Here is a 17,900-nt window from a genome sequence, read left to right on the forward strand (position 1 = left end):
AAAAGACAGTCTCTTTAACAAATGGTGCTGGCAAAACTAGATATCCACCTGTAAAAAAATGAAACAGGGCCCATACCTCACACCATACACAAAAACTAATTCAAAATGGATCAAAGACCAAATATAACACCCAAAACTATAAAGACCATGGAAGACAAAATAGGGTCAACACTATAAAAAAAAAACAAAACCAAATCAGTTGCGGTCAAGTCGATTTCAACTCATAGTGACCCTACAAGACAGAGCAGAACTGCCTCATTAGGATTCCAAGGAGGGCCTGGTGGATTAGCAGTTGAACTCTTAACCACTATGCCACCAAGGTTTCCAGTTAACTTGAGAGGCCCTAATATAAGGCATAAATAAGATATAAACCATAACTAACAATACACAAACACAAGATAAGCTAGATAACTGGGACCTTCTAAAAATTACATATGCTAATCAAAATACTTCACAAAAAGAGTAAAAAGAGAACCTAAAGTCTGGGCAAAACTTCTTGGCTATGACATATCCAACAAACATATAATCTCTAAAATCTGTAGGAAAACCCGACACCTCTACAACAAAAAGACAAAAAATCCAGTTCAAAAATGGGCAAAGGATATGAACAGACACTTCACCAAAGAAGACATTCAGGTGGCTAACAGACACATGAGGAAATGCTCGAGATCACTAGCCATTAAACAAGACTACAATGAGATACCATCTTACCCCGACATTATTGCCACAAATAAAAAAAACAGGAAATAAAAAACATTGGAGAGGCGGCAGGGAGATTAAATTCTTATGCACTGCTTGAGGGAAAGCAACATGGTTCAATCATTTTGGACAACAATATGGCACTTCCTTAGAAAGCTAGAAATAGAAATACCATATGATCCAGCATTCCCACTCCTAGGGATACATTCTGGAGGAATAAGAGGCGTCGCACGAATAAATATATCCACGCCCATGTTCACCGCAGCATTATTCATAATAGCAAAAAGATGGAAACAACCTAAGTGCCCATCAACAGATGAATGGATAAACAAACTGTGGTACATACACACAATGGAACACCATGCAACAATAAAAAACAATGGTGAGAGGGGCCAAGATGGCTAACTAGATAGAAGCTAACTTGGATCACTCTTGCAACAAAGACTTGGAAAAACAAGTGAATCAATCACATACATGACAATCTACAAACCCTGACCATCAAACACAGATCTAAAGACTTGCCCTGAGTGACAGGGACTGAGAACGAGCAATCACGGGGAAGCAACGACTGTTTTTGGAGCCTGGAGCCAGCGTCCCAGTCAGAAAACCTTGGCGCCAGGCTTTGGACTGGGCGCAAGGAAGCTGAGCACAGCATCCTGAGACGGCGCAAACACGGGATGCAGCCCTAGCCCCCAGAAGTGACCTCGGGGAAAGCCCAGCCAGTGCACGCAGGCAGCGCAGTGACGCAGCTGACAGGAGGAGAAGTCACCGGGAGGCAGCGACTGGTTTTGGAGCCTGGAATGCGGCGTCCCAGCCAGGGGAACTTGGTGCTGGGCTTTGGACTGGGAGTGGAGGAACTAACCACCGCTTCTGAGACAGCACAAGCACAGGAAGCAGGCCTGACCCTTGGAGGAAATCTCGACCTAGCCAACGCGCACAGACTACACACCCCTCAGGAATCTCAGATAAAACCGTCATCTCCAAGCAAAATAAGTAACTTTGCCTATATTCTGGGGTGCTACTCTGTCCTATCTATCTGATCCCTCCCCTCCCCTTCCCAGGCGGCTTCATTAACATTGGAATTTCCTGAGCCAGAGAGTGAAGTGCTCTGTGGGGTTTTTTTTTTTTTTTTTTTTTTGGTCTTTTCCTAACCCATTCTCCTGGCCTGAGAGAAGCAGCTACAAAAAACCCAGGAACCAAAAATCCTTCCCCGACTTCCTGAAATTGGACTAAAAATATAGAACCGGCTCCAGCCAAGCATATGAGACCCACAGTCTTGGGCTTTCATCCCTACAGGGAACAAGGTGGCTATTATAATACAAAGGCAATTCTGATAGGGATCTGATTGTAATTGTTTTAGCGGATTACTGGAAAGACAAGTTTCCCAGGTCTGATATCTGTACCATTAATCAGAGCCCTCACTGACCCACAAAGGGGAACTGAGGGCTGAAGCTCCCCCCAGATCACCTAGCCTCCTGCCTTAGGGGTCTGAGGATGGTGACACCTACCAGTCTGTAAAGGTACATGCATTGGGTGCCTAAGGTACAGCTGCAGAGCCCACCCACCAAAGTGCTTTAGGAATAGAGACACACCTACCTCACTGGTACTTGGGGGAACCCTGTCAGCATCCTGCTGCCCCTGGAGTGTGACCCCCTGCTGCTAGTAGAATCTGGTGCACACAACTATCACCACTACTCCTCTAGGTGGATAGGTGACAGTCTGCACCACACACTTGATGACCCAAAATCAGATTCTACTCAAGAATAGTGAATGGACTCTTAGGCTTATATATCTGGTAACAGCCCAAACCAGCTGAGATTCCTGAGGGGTGTGTAGTCTGTGCGCGTTGGCTAGGTCGAGATTTCCCCCAAGGGTCAGGCCCGCTTCCTGTAGGACATACGTGATTCAAGGGCTACAACAATCAAGACAGCGCAATCTAGTAGCCCATCTACGTATATTGAAAGAAAACAAAACAAGATAAAACTCAGTGAGCAAATATAAAATAAATCATTACACTATCTTACAGATGGCTCGGAGACAGCAGTTGATATCAAACCACATAAAGAAGCAGACCATGATTGCTTCTCCAACTCCCCAAATTAAAGAATCAAAATCTTTCCCAAATGTAGATACAATCCTGGAATTGCCAGATGCAGAATATAAAAAACTAATTTACAGAATGCTTCAAGACATCAGAGATGACCTCAGAAATGAAATAAAGCACTTTACAGAAAAAGCCAAGGAACACACTGATAAAGCAGTTGAAGAAATCAAAAAGATTATTCAAGAACATACTGGAAAAATTAATAAGTTGCAAGAATCCATAGAGAGACAGCATTCAGAAATCCAAAAGATTAACAGTAAAATTACAGAATTAGACAACTCAATAGGAAGTCAGAGGAGCAGAATCGAGCACTTGGAATGCAGAGTGGCAGACCTGGAGGATAAAGGAATTGACACAAATATAGCTGAAAAAAATCAGATAAAAGAATTTAAAAAAATGAAGAAACCCTAAGAATCATGTGGAACTCTATCAAGAAGAATAACTTGCATGTGATTGGAGTCCCAGAACACGGAGGGATAACAGAAAATACAGAGAGAATAGTTGAAGATCTATTGGCAGAAAACTTCCCTGACATCATCAAAGACGAAAGGATATATATCCAAGATGCTCATCGAACCCCATATAAGATTGATCCAAAAAGAAAATCACCAAGACATATTATCATCCAACTTGCCAAAACCAAAGATAAAGAGAAAATTTTAAAAGTAGCCAGGGATAAAAGAAAGGTCTCCTACAAAGGAGAATCAATAAGAATAAGTTCAGACTACTCAGCAGAAACCATGCAGGCAAGAAGGCAATGGGACGACATATATAGAGCACTGAAGGAGAAAAACTGCCAGCCAAGGATCATATATCCAGCAAAACTCTCTCTCAAATATGAAGGTGAAATTACAACATTTACAGATAAACACAAGCTTAGAGAATTTGCAAAAACCAGACCAAAGCTACAAGAAATACTAAAGGAAACTGTTTGGTCAGAAAATCAATAATATCAGATACCAGTACAACACAATGTCACAGAACAGAACATCCTGATATCAACTCAAATAGGGAAATCACAAAAACAAATTAAGATTAATTTTAAAAAGAAAAAAATGCTCAAAACAGGGAAACATTGAAGTCAATATGTAAAAGATCACAATAATCAAAAAGAGGGACTAAATACAGGAGGCATAGAACTGCCATATGGAGAGAAAAGCAGGGCGATATAAGACAATACAACTTAGGTTTTTATTTAGAAAAATAGGGATAAATATTAAGGTAACCCCAAAGAGGTCTAACAATTCCATAACTCACAATAAAAACCAAGAAAAACATAACGACTCAGCAAACATAAATTCAACTACTATGAAAATGAGGAACACAGAATTTACAAAGAAAAACATCTCAGCACAAAAAAGTAAGAGGAAAAATGAAATTGTCAACAACACAAACAAAAAGGCATCAAAATGACAGCACTAAACACATACTTATCTATAATTACGCTGAATGTAAATGGACTAAATGCACCAATAAAGAGACAGAGAGTCTCAGACTGAATAAAGAAACACGATCCATCTATATGCTGCCTACAAGAGACACACCTTAGACTTAGAGACACAAACAAACTAAAATTCAAAGGATGGAAAAATACATATCAAGCAAACAACAAGCAAAAAAGAGCAAGAGTAGCAATATTAATTTCTGACAAAAGAGACGTAAAAGTTAAATTCACCACAAAGGATAAAGAAGGACACTACATAATGACTAAAGGGACAATTGAGCAGGAAGATATAACCATATTAAATATTTATGCACCCAATGACAGGGCTACAAGATACATAAAACAAACTTTAACAGAACTGAAAAGTGGGATAGACACATCCACAATTATAGTAGGAGACTTCAACACACCACTTTCGGAGAAGGACAGGACCTCCAGTAAGAAGCTCAATAGAGACACGGAAGACCTAATTGCTACAATCAACAAACTTGACCTCATTGACTTATACAGAACACTCCACCCAACAGCTGCAAAGTATACTTTTTTTTCTAGTGCACACGGAACATTCTCTAGAATAGACCACATATTAGGTCATAAAACAAACCTTTGCAGAATCCAAAACATCGAAATATTACAAAGCATCTTCTCAGACCACAAGGCCATAAAAGTGGAAATCAATAACAGAAAAATCACGGAAAAGAAATCCAATAATTGGAAACTGAACAATACCCTGCTCAAAAAAGACTGGGTTATAGAAGACGTTAAGGAGGCAATAAAGAAATTCATAGAATGCAATGAGAATGAAAACACTTCCTATTAAAACCTCTGGGACACAGCAAAAGCACTGCTCTGAGGTCAATTTATATCCATAAATGCACACATACATAAAGAAGAAAAAGCCAAAATCGGAGAACGGTCCCTACAACTTGAACAAACAGAAAGCGAGCAACAAAAGAATCCATCAGGCACCAGAGGAAAACAAATAATAAAAATTAGAGCTGAACTAAATGAATTAGAGAACAGAAAAACAATTGGAAGAATTAAAGCCAAAAGCTGGCTCTTTGAAAAAAAATTAACAAAATTGATAAACCATTGGCTAGACTGACTAAAGAAATACAGGAAAGGAAACAAATAACTCGAATAAGAGACGAGATGGGCCATATCACAACAGACCCAGCTGAAATTAAAAGAATCATATCAGGTTATTATGAAAAATTATACTCTAACAAATTTGAAAACCTAGAAGAAATGGATGAATTCCTAGAAAAACACTACCTACCTAAACTAACACAATCAGAAGTAGAACAACTAAATAGACCCATAACAAAAAAAGAGATTGAAAAGGTAATCAAACAACTCCCAACAAAAAAAAGCCCTGGCCCGGATGGCTTCACTGCAGAGTTTTACGAAACTTTCAGAGAAGAGTTAACACCACTACTACTAAAGGTATTTCAAAGCATAGAAAATGATGGAATACTACCTAACTCATTCAATGAAGCCACCATATCCCTGATACCAAAACCAGGTAAAGACACCAAAAAAAAAGAAAATTACACACCTATATCCCTCATGAACATAGATGCAAAACTCCTCAACAAAATTCTAGCCAAAGGAATTCAACAAAATATCAAATGAATAATCCACCACGACCAAGTGGGATTTATACCGGGTATGAAAAACCATTAATGTAATCCACCATATAAATAAAACAAAAGACAAAAACCACATGATCTTATCAATTGATGCAGAAAAGGCATTTCACAAAGTCCAACACCCATTCATGATAAAAAGTCTCAGCAAAATAGGAATGGAAGGAAAATTCCTCAACATAATAAAGGGCATCTATACAAAGCCAGCAGCCAACATCACTCTAAATGGAGAGAGCCTGAAAGCATTTTCCTTGAGAACGGGAACCAGACAAGGATGCCCTTTATCACCACTCTTATTCAACATTGTGTTAGAGGTCCTAGCCAGAGCAAATAGGCTAGACAAAGAAATAAAGGGCATTTGGATTGGCAAGGAGGAAGTAAAATTATCTCTATTGGCAGATGACATCTTATGCACAGAAAACCCTAAGGAATCCTCCAGAAAACTACTGAAACTAATAGAAGAGTTTGGCAGAGTCTCAGGTTATAAGATAAACATACAAAAATCACTTGGAGAGAACACATACTTTTCTGGTTACGAGGGGGGGAGGGAGGGAGGGTGGGAGAGGGTTTTTTATTGATTAATCAGTACATAAGAACTGCTTTAGGTGAAGGGAAAGACAACACTCAATACATGGAAGGTGAGCTCAATTGGACTGGACCAAAAGCAAAGAAGTTTCCGGGATAAAATGAATGCTTCAAAGGTCAGCGGAGCAAGGGTGGGGGTCTGGGGAACATGGTTTGCGGGGACTTCTAAGTCAATTGGCAAAATAATTCTATTATGAAATCATTCTGCATCCCACTTTGAAATGTGGCGTCTGGGGTCTTAAATGCTAACAAGCAGCCATCTGAGATACATCAATTGGTCTCAACCCACCTGGAGCAAAGGAAAATGAAGAACACCAAGGCCACACGACAACTAAGAGCCCAAGAGACAGAAAGGGCCACATAAACCAGAGACTTACATCATCCTGAGACCAGAAGAACTAGTTGGTGCCCGGCCACAATCGATGACTGCCCTGACAGGGAGCACAGCAGAGGACCCCTGAGGGAGCAGGAGATCAGTGGGATGCAGACCCCAAATTCTCATAAAAAGACCAAACTTAATGGTCTGACTGAGACTAGAGGAATCCCGGCGGCCATGGTCCCCAGACCTTCTGTTAGCACAGGACAGGAACCATCCCCGAAGACAACTCATCAGACATGAAAGGGACTGGTCATCGGGTGGGAGAGAGACGCTGATGAAGAGTGAACTAATTATATCAGGTGGACACTTGAGATTGTGTTGGCAACTCTTGTCAGGAGCGGGGATGGGAGGATAGAGAGAGAGGGAAGCCGGCAAAATCGTCACGAAAGGAGAGACTGAAAGGGCTGACTCAGGAGGGGGAGAGCAAGTGGGAGCATGGAGTAAGATGTATGTAAACTTATATGTGACAGACTGATTGGATTTGTAAACGTTCACTTGAAGCTTAATAGAAGTTAATAAAAAAAAAAAAAATCACTTGGATTTCTCTACATCAACAAAAAGAACATCGAAGAGGAAATCGCCAAACCAATACCATTCACAGTAGCCCCCAAGAAGATAAAATACTTAGGAATAAATCTCACCAAAGATGTAAAAGACCTGTACAAGGAAAACTACAAAGTACTACTGCAAGAAACTAAAAAGGGCCTACATAAGTGGAAAAACATACCTTGCTCATGGATAGGAAGACTTAACATAGTAAAAATGTCTATTCTACCAAAAGCCATCTATACATACAATGTACTTCCGATCTAAATTCCAATGACATTTTTTAATGTGATGGAGAAACAAATCACCAACTTCATATGGAAGGGAAAGAAGCCCCGGATAAGTAAAGCATTACTGAAAAAGAAGAAGAAAGTGGGAGGCCTCACTCTACCTGATTTCAGAACCTATTATACAGCCACAGTAGTCAAAACAGCCTGGTACTGGTACAACAACAGGCACATAGACCAATGGAACAGAATTGAGAACCCAGATATAAATCCATCCACATATGAGCAGCTGATATTTGACAAAGGCCCTGTGTCAGTTAATTGGGGAAAAGACAGTCTTTTTAACAAATGGTGGGGGCATAAATGGATATCCATTTGCAAAAAAATGAAACAGGACCCATACTTCACATCATGCACAAAAACTAACTCCAAGTGGATCAAAGACCTAAACAGAAAGACTAAAGCGATAAAGATCATGGAAGAAAAGATAGGGACAACGTTAGGAGCCCTAATACAAGGCATAAACAGAATACACAACATTACCAAAACTGACGAAGAGAAACCAGACAACTGGGAGCTCCTAAAAATCAAACACCTATGGTCATCTAAAGACTTCACCAAAAGAGTAAAAAGACCACCTACAGATTGGGAAAAAATTTTCAGCTATGACATCTCCGACTAGCGCCTGATCTCTAAAATCTATATGATTCTGTTAAAACTCAACCACAAAAAGACAAACAACCCAGTCAAGAAGTGGGCAAAGGATATGAACATGCACTTCACTAAAGAAGATATTCAGGCAGCTAACAGATACATGAGGAAATGCTCATGATCATTAGCCACTAGAGAAATGCAAATCAAAACTACGACGAGATTCCATCTCACTCCAACAACAGAAAAAAAGGCTGGCATTAATCCAAAAAACACAAAATAATAAATGTTGGAGAGGCTGCGGAGAGATTGGAACTCTTATACACTGCTGTTGGGAATGTAAAATGGTACAACCACTTTGGAAGTCTATCTGGCATTTTCTTAAAAAGTTAGAAATAGAACTACCATACAACCCAGAAATCCCACTCCTCGGAATATACCCTAGAGAAATAAGAGCCTTTACATGAACAGATATATGCACATCCATGTTTATTGCAGCTCTGTTTACAATAGCAAAAAGCTGGAAGCAACCAAGGTGTCCATGAATGGATGAATGGGTAAATAAATTGTGGTATATTCACACAATGGAATACTACGCATCGATAAAGAACAGTGACGAATCTGTGAAACATTTCATAACATGGAGGAACCTGGAAGGCATTATGCTGAGTGAAATTAGTCAGAGGCAAAAGGACAAATATTGTATAAGACCACTATTATAAGATCTTGAGAAATAGTATAAACTGAGAAGAACACATACTTTTGTGGTTACGAGGGGGGGAGGAAGGGAGGGTGGAAGAGGGTTATTTACTGATTAGTTAGTAGATAAGAACTTCTTTAGGTGAAGGGAAGGACAATACTCAATACACGGAAGGTCAGCTCAACTGGACTGGACCATAAGCAAAGAAGTTTCCGGGATAAACTGAATGCTTCGACGGTAAGCGGAGCAAGGGCGGGGGTTTGGGGACTATGGCTTAAGGGGACTTCTAAGTCAATTGGCAAAATAATTCTATTACGAAAACATTTTGCATCCCACTTTGAAGTGTGGCGTCTGCGGTCTTAAATGCTAACAAGCGGCCATCTAAGATGCATCAGTTGGTCTCAACCCACCTGGATCAAAGGGGAATGAAGAACACCAAGGACACAAGGTGATTACGAGGCCAAGAAACAGAAAGGGCCACATGAACCAGAGACTTACATCATCCTGAGACCAGAAGAACTAGATGGTGCCCGGCCACGACCGATGACTGCCCTGACAGGGAGCACAACAGAGAACCCCTGAGGGAGCAGGAGATCAGTGGGATGCAGACCCCAAATTCTCATAAAAAGACCAGGCTTAATGGTCTGACTGAGAGTAGAAGAATCCCGGCAGTCATGGTCCCCAAACCTTCTGTTGGCCTAGGACAGGAACCATTCCTGAAGACAACTCGTCAGACATGGAAGAGACTGGACAATGGATTGGAGACAGACGGTGATGAAGAGTGAGCTACTTGTATCAGGTGGACACTTCAGACTGTGCTGGCATCTCCTGTCTGGAGGGGAGATGGGAGGGTAGAGAGGGTTAGAAACCGTCACTAAAGGAGAGACTGGAAGGAGGGAGTGGGCTGACTCATTAGGGGCAGAGTAAGTGGGAGTATGGAGTAAGGAATATATAAGCTTGTATGTGTCAGACTGACTTGACTTGTAAACTTTCATGTAAAGCACAATAAAAATTATTAAAAAAAAAAAAGATGAAAAAGTTAGACATAGAAGTACCATATGATCTAGCAATCCCACTCCTGGGAATATATCCTAGAGAAATAAGAGCCTTTACACGAACAGATATATGCACACCCATGTTCACTGCAACACTGTTTACAATAGCAAAAAGACAGAAGCAATCAAGGTACCCATCGATGGATGAATGGATAAATAAATTATGGTATATTCACACAATGGAATACTATGTTATCGATAAAGGACAGTAATGAATCTGTGAAACATTTCATAACATGGAGGAATCTGGTAGGCATTATGCTGAGTGAAATTAGTTGCAAAAGGACAAATATTGTATAAGACCACTATTATAAGAACTCAAGAAATAGTTTCAACAGGGAAGAAAATATTCTTTGATGGTTATGAGAGGGGGTAGGGCGTATTCACCAATTAGATAGTAGATAAGAACTACTTTAGGTGACAGAAAGATAACACACAATACAGGTGAGGTCAGCACAACTGGACTAAACCAAAAGCAAATAAGTTTCCGGAATAAACTGAATGCTTGGAAGGCCAGTGTTGCAAGGGCAGGAGTTTGGGGACCATGGTCTCAGGGGACGTCTAAGTCAATTGGCATAATAAAATCTATTAAGAAAACATTCTGCTTCTCACCTTGGAGAGAGGCGCCTGGGGTCTTAAATGCTAGCAAGTGGCCATCTAAGATGCACCAATTGGTCTCAACCCACCTGGATCAAAGGAGAATGAAGAACACCAAGGACACAAGGTAATTATGAGCCCAAGAGACAGAAAGGGCCACATAAACCAGAGGCTACATCAACTTGAGACCAGAAGAGCTAGATGGTGCCCAGCTACAACCGAATGCCCTGAGCTGGAACACAACAGAGAGCCCCTGAGGGAGCAGGACAGCAGTGGGATGCAGACTCCAAATTCTCAGAAAAAGTCCAGACTTAATGGTCTGACTGAGACTGGAAGGACCCCAGTGGTCATGGCCCCCAGACCTTCTGTTGGCCCAGGACAGGAACCATTCCCAAAGCCAACTCTTCAGACAGGGGTTGGACTGGACAATAGGTTGGAGAGGGATGCTGGTGAGGAGTGAGCTTCTTGGATCAGATGGGTACTTAAGACTATGTTGGCCTCTCCTCCCTGGAGGGGAGATGAGAGGGTAGAGGGGGTTAGAAGCTGGTGAAATGGACATGAAAAGAGAGAGTGGAGGGAGGGAGCAGGTTGTCTCATTAGGGGGAGAGCAAGTGGGAGTATGTAGCAAGGTGTATATAAGTTTTTGTGCGAGAGACTGACTTGATTTGTAAACTTTCACTTAAAGCACAATAAAAACTAAAAAAAACAAACAAACAATGGTGAATCTGTGAAGCATCTCACAACATGGATGAATCTGGCAGGTATTATGCTGAGTGAAAACAGTCAATCACAAAAGGACAAATACTGTATGAGACCACTATTATAAAAGCTTATGAAAAAGTTTGGAAACCCTGGTGGCGTAGTGGTTAAGTGCTACAGCTGCTAACCAAGAGGCCGCAGTTCAAATCTGCCAGGCGCTCCTTGGAAACTCTATGGGGCAGTTCTACTCTGTCCTATAGGGTCACTATGGGTCGGAATCGACTCGACGGCAGTGGGTTTTTTTGGGTTTTATGAAAAAGCTTATACACAGAAACAATCTTTGACAGTTACCAGGGAGAGGAAAAGTGGGAAGAAACAGCACTAACTGGGCAACAGACAAGTGTTAACTTTGGTGAAGGGTAAGACAGTACATAATACTGGGGAAGCCAGCAAAACTTGACCAACGCAAAGTCATACAAGCTTCATAGACACATTGGAACTTCCTGAGGGACTGAGTTACTGGGCTGAGGGCTAGGGACCATGGTCTCAGGGGACATGTAGTATAACTGTCATAACATCATTTATAAAGAAAATATTCTACATCCTACTTTAGTGAGAAGCACCTGGGGTCTTAAAAGCTTGTGAGCAGCTGTCTAAAATACTTATACTGGTCCCACCCCATCTGGAGTGAGGGAGAATGAAGAAAACCAAAGACACAAGGAAAATATTAGTCCAAAAGACCAATGGACCACGACTACCACAGCCTCCACCAGACTGAGTCCAGCATAGCTACATGGTGCCCAGCTACTACCACTGACTGCTCTGATAGTGATCACAACAGAGGGTCCCAGACAGAGCTGGAGAAACATGCAGAACAAAATTCTAACTTACAAAAAATGACCAGTCTTACTGGTCTGACAGAAACTAGAAAAACCCTGAGAGTATGGTCCCCGGACACCCTTTTAACTCAGTACTGAAGTCACTCCTGAAGTTCACGCTTCAGCCAAAGATTAGACAGGCTTATAAAACACACAATAACAAAAGTAGTTCAACCATGTATACAAGACTAAATGGGCACACCAGCCCAGATGGCAGGAAGGGACAGGAAAGCCAGACAAACAGAAATGGGGAACCCGAGGTCAAGAAGGGAAGAGTGTTGACACATCACGGGGTTGGCAACCAAGGTCACAAAACAATATGTATAATAACTGTTTAATGAGAAACTAATTTGTTCTGGAAACTTTCTCCTAAAGCTCATTTTATACATGTATATATATATATATATATATATACACATATATACACATATTCATGTGTTTTTAAAATTTGAGAAAACAAAGGGATAGATTTAATTGCATTATGAGAAGAATACCCGGGAAAAACACAAAAAGAAAACATTTCAACCATTCTTTTAGGAAGGCAAAAGGTAAATGATTTTCTTTATGACACCCCTAAACTGTGTTAGAATAGGGAAAATGTAGAAAAATCACGCATAAATACAGCTGTCAAGGCTATCCTAGTCATTTATTAGAAAAACCTGTCAAACAGGAAAAGAATTACGTATTTTTTATTAAAAAAATGTTTAATGTTAGCTTCTAATACTGAATCTTACTTAACTGAGATTTGAATATTATTTCCACTCAAGCTTTCAGTTCAATGTATTAAAGTCAATGTAAAGAAGAGATTTGTTTGAAAAAATTATTCAATTTTCTTGAAGGTTAATGTTTCAAACACAGAGACTAGCATAAAGAATTTCCCATCTCCTTTCCCATTCCACATCTCCCAGAATATTTATAAATACAAACATATATATATTATGCTATAACATATTTAAATATCATTAAAATTTCTTACAATATGCAGGAGTTTTTTTAATTCGCAAAAAATAATTAAAAGTACAAACGTTTAAAGATTTTAAAGATGTTTTCAAAGAGATGGACAGCATGTATACCTATTAACAGAGTTGTGTATTAATTCTGATATACCACTTTGAAAACTTGCCAATTAGAAAATGTAATTTCTTTTTTTTTTTTTTTACCTCTTCTTGTCCAAATTGCTCCATAGAATCACAGTAAACTTCACTGTCTGAATCACTGGTCAAATGCTGAATTCCTGAAACATCTTCAACATGATCATCAGTTGTATCTAAATATAATTTAAAAAGTGTCCAGGTAGAATATGCTCTAATACAAGTAGCGTGCATTTATTCCATTTTCAAAATTCGTCAGTTCTAAAATGTTTTCATATTGGGAGACAAATATGATTTATGCTAAGTCAAACTTTTTAAAATTTACCAATACTTTAAGTTTAGCTGGTAATTTTTCCTTGAAAAGATTACAAACTATTTTATCATTGAATTATAGGAAAATACTGTCCAGATCAAACATTACAAACCTAATATCCTTATAACAGAAAACTATCAAGATAGGAAACCTAAATCTGGGATTCAAGTACTCAAGTTTGGTTGTTAAATTAAGAAATGATATTCTTGACTGAATTATAGCAAAGGCATCATATTGTCAGAGGTTTAGCTTAAATAAATGTAAAAATTTCAAACATTTTATTTTGTAATGTCATATAATAACACAATAAAAAATGTCCCAAAAAAAATATAACCCTGACCCTAATTCACTGTCCTTCTAAGCTAAAGCCCTCACACTATTAATAAGCCCTAAGATACTACTTGATGAGAGTACTTTATCCTAAATTGCTCCTAAATATCCTAAAACTTAGTAAAAGAATATTATTGCATTCATAGGAAAAGGACTGGATGAAGAATTATTATGGGACAGTACCTTGGTGAATGCAGATGGTAGTTTTTACAGTTTCTTCGAAGTTTTGCTCTACAGGTTTTACTTCTTCTGTGCTTTTGCCATTCAGGGAAGAACTAGCATGAAGGTCATTCTGTACATCCTGAACAAAGCTGTCTTTATCGTAGCCATTAGTGACAATAATTTCCAAATTGTTATGGTCTGCTGATTTCTTCATCATTTTCTTATCTTTTACGAGAAAAATTGAGAGATTCATGAAAGTTCACAATGGTCAACTTCTGCATCTTCTACAGCTTCTGTGTTTTCTAACATCCATGAGTCATTTCCTCAACCTATCAAAATCCCTTTGCAGCATTTCCTACTTGGATCTGATATAGGGTGCTCCGTGAAAAGGGGTTTATCATTTGCTGCAAACTCACCCAAACTTTGTTGACTTCAAAACTGCTTCAGTTCCCTATGAATCTTCTAGAGCCCTTTAAGAGATAAACTCTCAAGGTCTTTAAACTCTCTCAAGCATAGGCAAGTTGCTCTATAAAACCTAGCAGTGCAATTGGATCCCCGTAATTATAAGAAGATCCATCAAAGAAGGTATCATTCATCACATCTTACTGAAAATTGAAGGCGAAACTAAGTTAACATTTGCTTTAGTGTCTTCCTGCCTCCTCTTTCTAAAAAAGTCTTCCCATTAATCACTGGTACTCTTGACCTTGGTTAACAACCCCACGACAAGTTAACACTCTCCCTTCTCCACCCTGACTTCCCTATTACCAGCTTTCCTGTCCCCTCCTGCCTTTAGTCCTTGGCCCTGGGCTAGTGTGCCCCTTTAGTCTCGTTTTGTTTTATGGGCCTGTCTCATCTTTGGGTGAGTACCCTTAATACAGTACCCTATGGTTCCAATCTTTCCTCTTCATCAAAACATCTGCCTTTATCCTATTCTCTTTTTCCATTCTATTCTTGATACCATATTGAGAGTTTAGCTTGTCTTCCCTCTTTGGCTGCACATGCATATTCATAATGAAACGATACCTCAGACTAATAAATTTCTTGACTCCCTGTGTGGTACAAACAGTTAACAAACTCAGAGCTAACTGAAAGGTTGGCAGATTGAGTTCACTCAGAGAAGCCTTGGACGAAAGGCCTGGAGAGCTACTGAAAATCAGCCATTGAAAACGCTATGAAACACAGTTCTACTCTGACACACATGGGGTTGCCATGAGTAAGAATCAACATCAATGACAACTGGTGAATAAAATGCTAATGTAACATCTCAGGCACCACACATGGCACAGTAGCCTATTCTTCTCAGCCTTCGGTTAATACTTATTTTCCACCTGTGCATAAGGCTGACTGTCCCTGTATCAGCAAATCTGGCTATAGGATCAACAGCTAACATCCCATCACATGCAGTAATCTCCTTCAATCCCAGAACAACCCAAACCCTTCCATATCCTTTTATCTTAATGTAAAATTATTAGCCCATTGTCCAAGTATTACCATTATCACTTTGTTCTGCTCCTTTCACTTCTTCTCGGGCCTCTTCTTCCTCTGACTCAGCTCCACTATCACTGCTCTCAGCTTTACCATTCATGGTTTTGGCATTTGTAGTAGTTAGAACATTACCAAGATCTGAAATACAAAATGACTACTTAATCTCTAATGCTGCAATATATACTCAGTAATACTGTAATTAACAAACAATGCTATAATCTATAAATAACTAATAAAATCATTTTGAAAGATACTAAAATGTTAAAAGTTTGATATATAATAATATACTTTTCTTTAACTATAAATATACATGTATTACACAAATACATAAATTCCTTCAATTATTGGTTTACAACAAAAATGACAAAGCTATCCTAAATCCTTTTTGAACAAGGCAAAGAATAAGTTATTTTTAAGGTAACAGCAATCAAAATCGTAAAGTTAGAGAGAGATGAGTGCTCCTTGGCATAAATGGTAAATGAAGAGCCAGTTGCTATATGCTACCATAATGAAAACATAAATTTTTATGGCCTGAATAACAATCTCATCCAACAAAAAAATGTTTTGGACTACATTTTGAAATTTTTAACTTTTGATTATCTTTAGGACTTCTTTGAGTCCGTTCAAGTGCACAATTTATTACATTTTTTGATACATTAAGTTTTTTTTAAGCATCAGTTATTATTATTAATCACTTAAAGAGGCAAACTGTCCTATTTCCCAAAGTTATACCCTGAGAATAAATACATCAGAGATTCTCAAACTAAAATGTGCATGTGAATCACCTGAGATCTAGTTAAAAATGGAGATTCTGTATGAGTAGGTCTGAGGTAATCTGAGATTCAGCATTTCCTTAAAGTTCCAATGTGATACCAGTGCTGCAGCTCATATGACCACATTTTTAAAAACAGAGAGTTATATTCCCATTAACTCTTTTTAAGATTCTATAAGCCCCCTAAGTAGTTAGTGCCCCAAAAGAGTGGCCTTCCCCCATGAACTTTTGGCCTATACTTTCACTGATACAAATGCATTTTGGATGCTTTCATGTATTCCAAATATTAAATTCCAAAATCGCCATACATCTTGAACAGTCAGGCCTGTATCCTTTTTTTTTTTTAATAATTTTTATATTGCTTTAAGTGAAAGTTTACAAATCAAGTCAGTCTCTCACATATAAACTTATATACACCTTACTACATACTCCCACTGACTCTCCCCCTAATGAGTCAGCCCACTCCCTCCTTCCAGTCTCTCCTTTCGTGACGGTTTTGCCAGTTTCTAACCCCCTCTGCCCTCCCATCTCCCCTCTAGACAGATGACAACACAGTCTCAAGTGTCCACCTGATACAAGTAGCTCACTCTTCATCAGCATCTCTCTCCAACCCATTGTCCAGTCCAATCCATGTCTGATGAGTTGTCTTTGGGAATGATTCCTGTCCTGGAAGGCCTGTATTCTTACTTAAGACTACCTAATTAAGGAGCACTGGTGGTGCAGTGGCTAAAGCACTCGGCTGCTAACTGAAAGGTCAGTGGTTCGAACCCAACAGCCACTATGTAAGAGAAAGATATAGCAGTCTGCCCCCATAAAGATTACAGCCTAGAAAATCCCATAGGACAGTTCCACTATGCCCTATAGGGATGCTATGAGTTGGATCAACTCAACAGCAAGGGTGATCAACTCTTTGATGTATGCTATAGGATAAAGGAATAAGTAAATATTGTTATTAAGAACCATGATTTCCAGTGTAAGAGAAAAAAGTATACAGTAATTCCCCCTCATCCGCAAGGGATACGTTCCAAGACTGCCATGGGTGTCTGGAACCGTGAACAGTACCAAACTCTGTATACAAGTCAACCCTCTTTATCCATGGGTTCCAAAATGCAAAACTTGAATTTGCTGCACACCCAGCACTCATGTGAATGAAGTGGTGTACATGCACACCGTGCTGTAGCCTCCTGCCATTTCACAGATCCTCAGCTCTCTCCAGCACTAGTTGTTTGAGCATTGTTTACCTCACGTGTTGTTATTATTCCCAAAACAATACAGTACTGTGTAACAACTGTTTACATGGCATTTACATCATATTAGGTATTATAAGTAATCTAGAGATGATTTAAAGTATACAGGAGGATACACATAGGTTATATGCAAATACTATGCCATTTTATATAAGGGACTTGATTATCCTTGGATTTCAGTGTTCGCAGGCATCCTGGAACAAATCATCTGGAGGTACCAAGGGACAACTGTATATTATGCTTTGTCCTATACATACGTATCTATGTAAAGTTTAATTTATAAACTA

The 17,900-nt window shown here is 39.3% G+C and overlaps 1 protein-coding gene across 5 annotated transcripts in view; it reads right to left on the reverse strand.

Moving 5' to 3' along the window:
- Positions 1 to 17,900, reverse strand: part of ACBD5 (acyl-CoA binding domain containing 5) — a 71,578-nt gene that overhangs the window by 19,394 nt on the left and 34,284 nt on the right. For all 5 annotated transcript variants that reach the window (XM_049881793.1, XM_049881796.1, XM_049881794.1 and 2 more), the window contains 3 exons: positions 15,601 to 15,732; positions 14,131 to 14,334; positions 13,374 to 13,480 (listed from right to left, as the gene is read on the reverse strand). In XM_049881793.1, coding sequence (XP_049737750.1) covers positions 13,374 to 13,480; positions 14,131 to 14,334; positions 15,601 to 15,732 — 443 coding nt within the window. The remainder of the gene's footprint in view (positions 1 to 13,373; positions 13,481 to 14,130; positions 14,335 to 15,600; positions 15,733 to 17,900) is intronic.

This window comes from Elephas maximus, chromosome 4, assembly GCF_024166365.1.
Source record: "Elephas maximus indicus isolate mEleMax1 chromosome 4, mEleMax1 primary haplotype, whole genome shotgun sequence".
NCBI lineage: Eukaryota > Metazoa > Chordata > Mammalia > Proboscidea > Elephantidae > Elephas > Elephas maximus.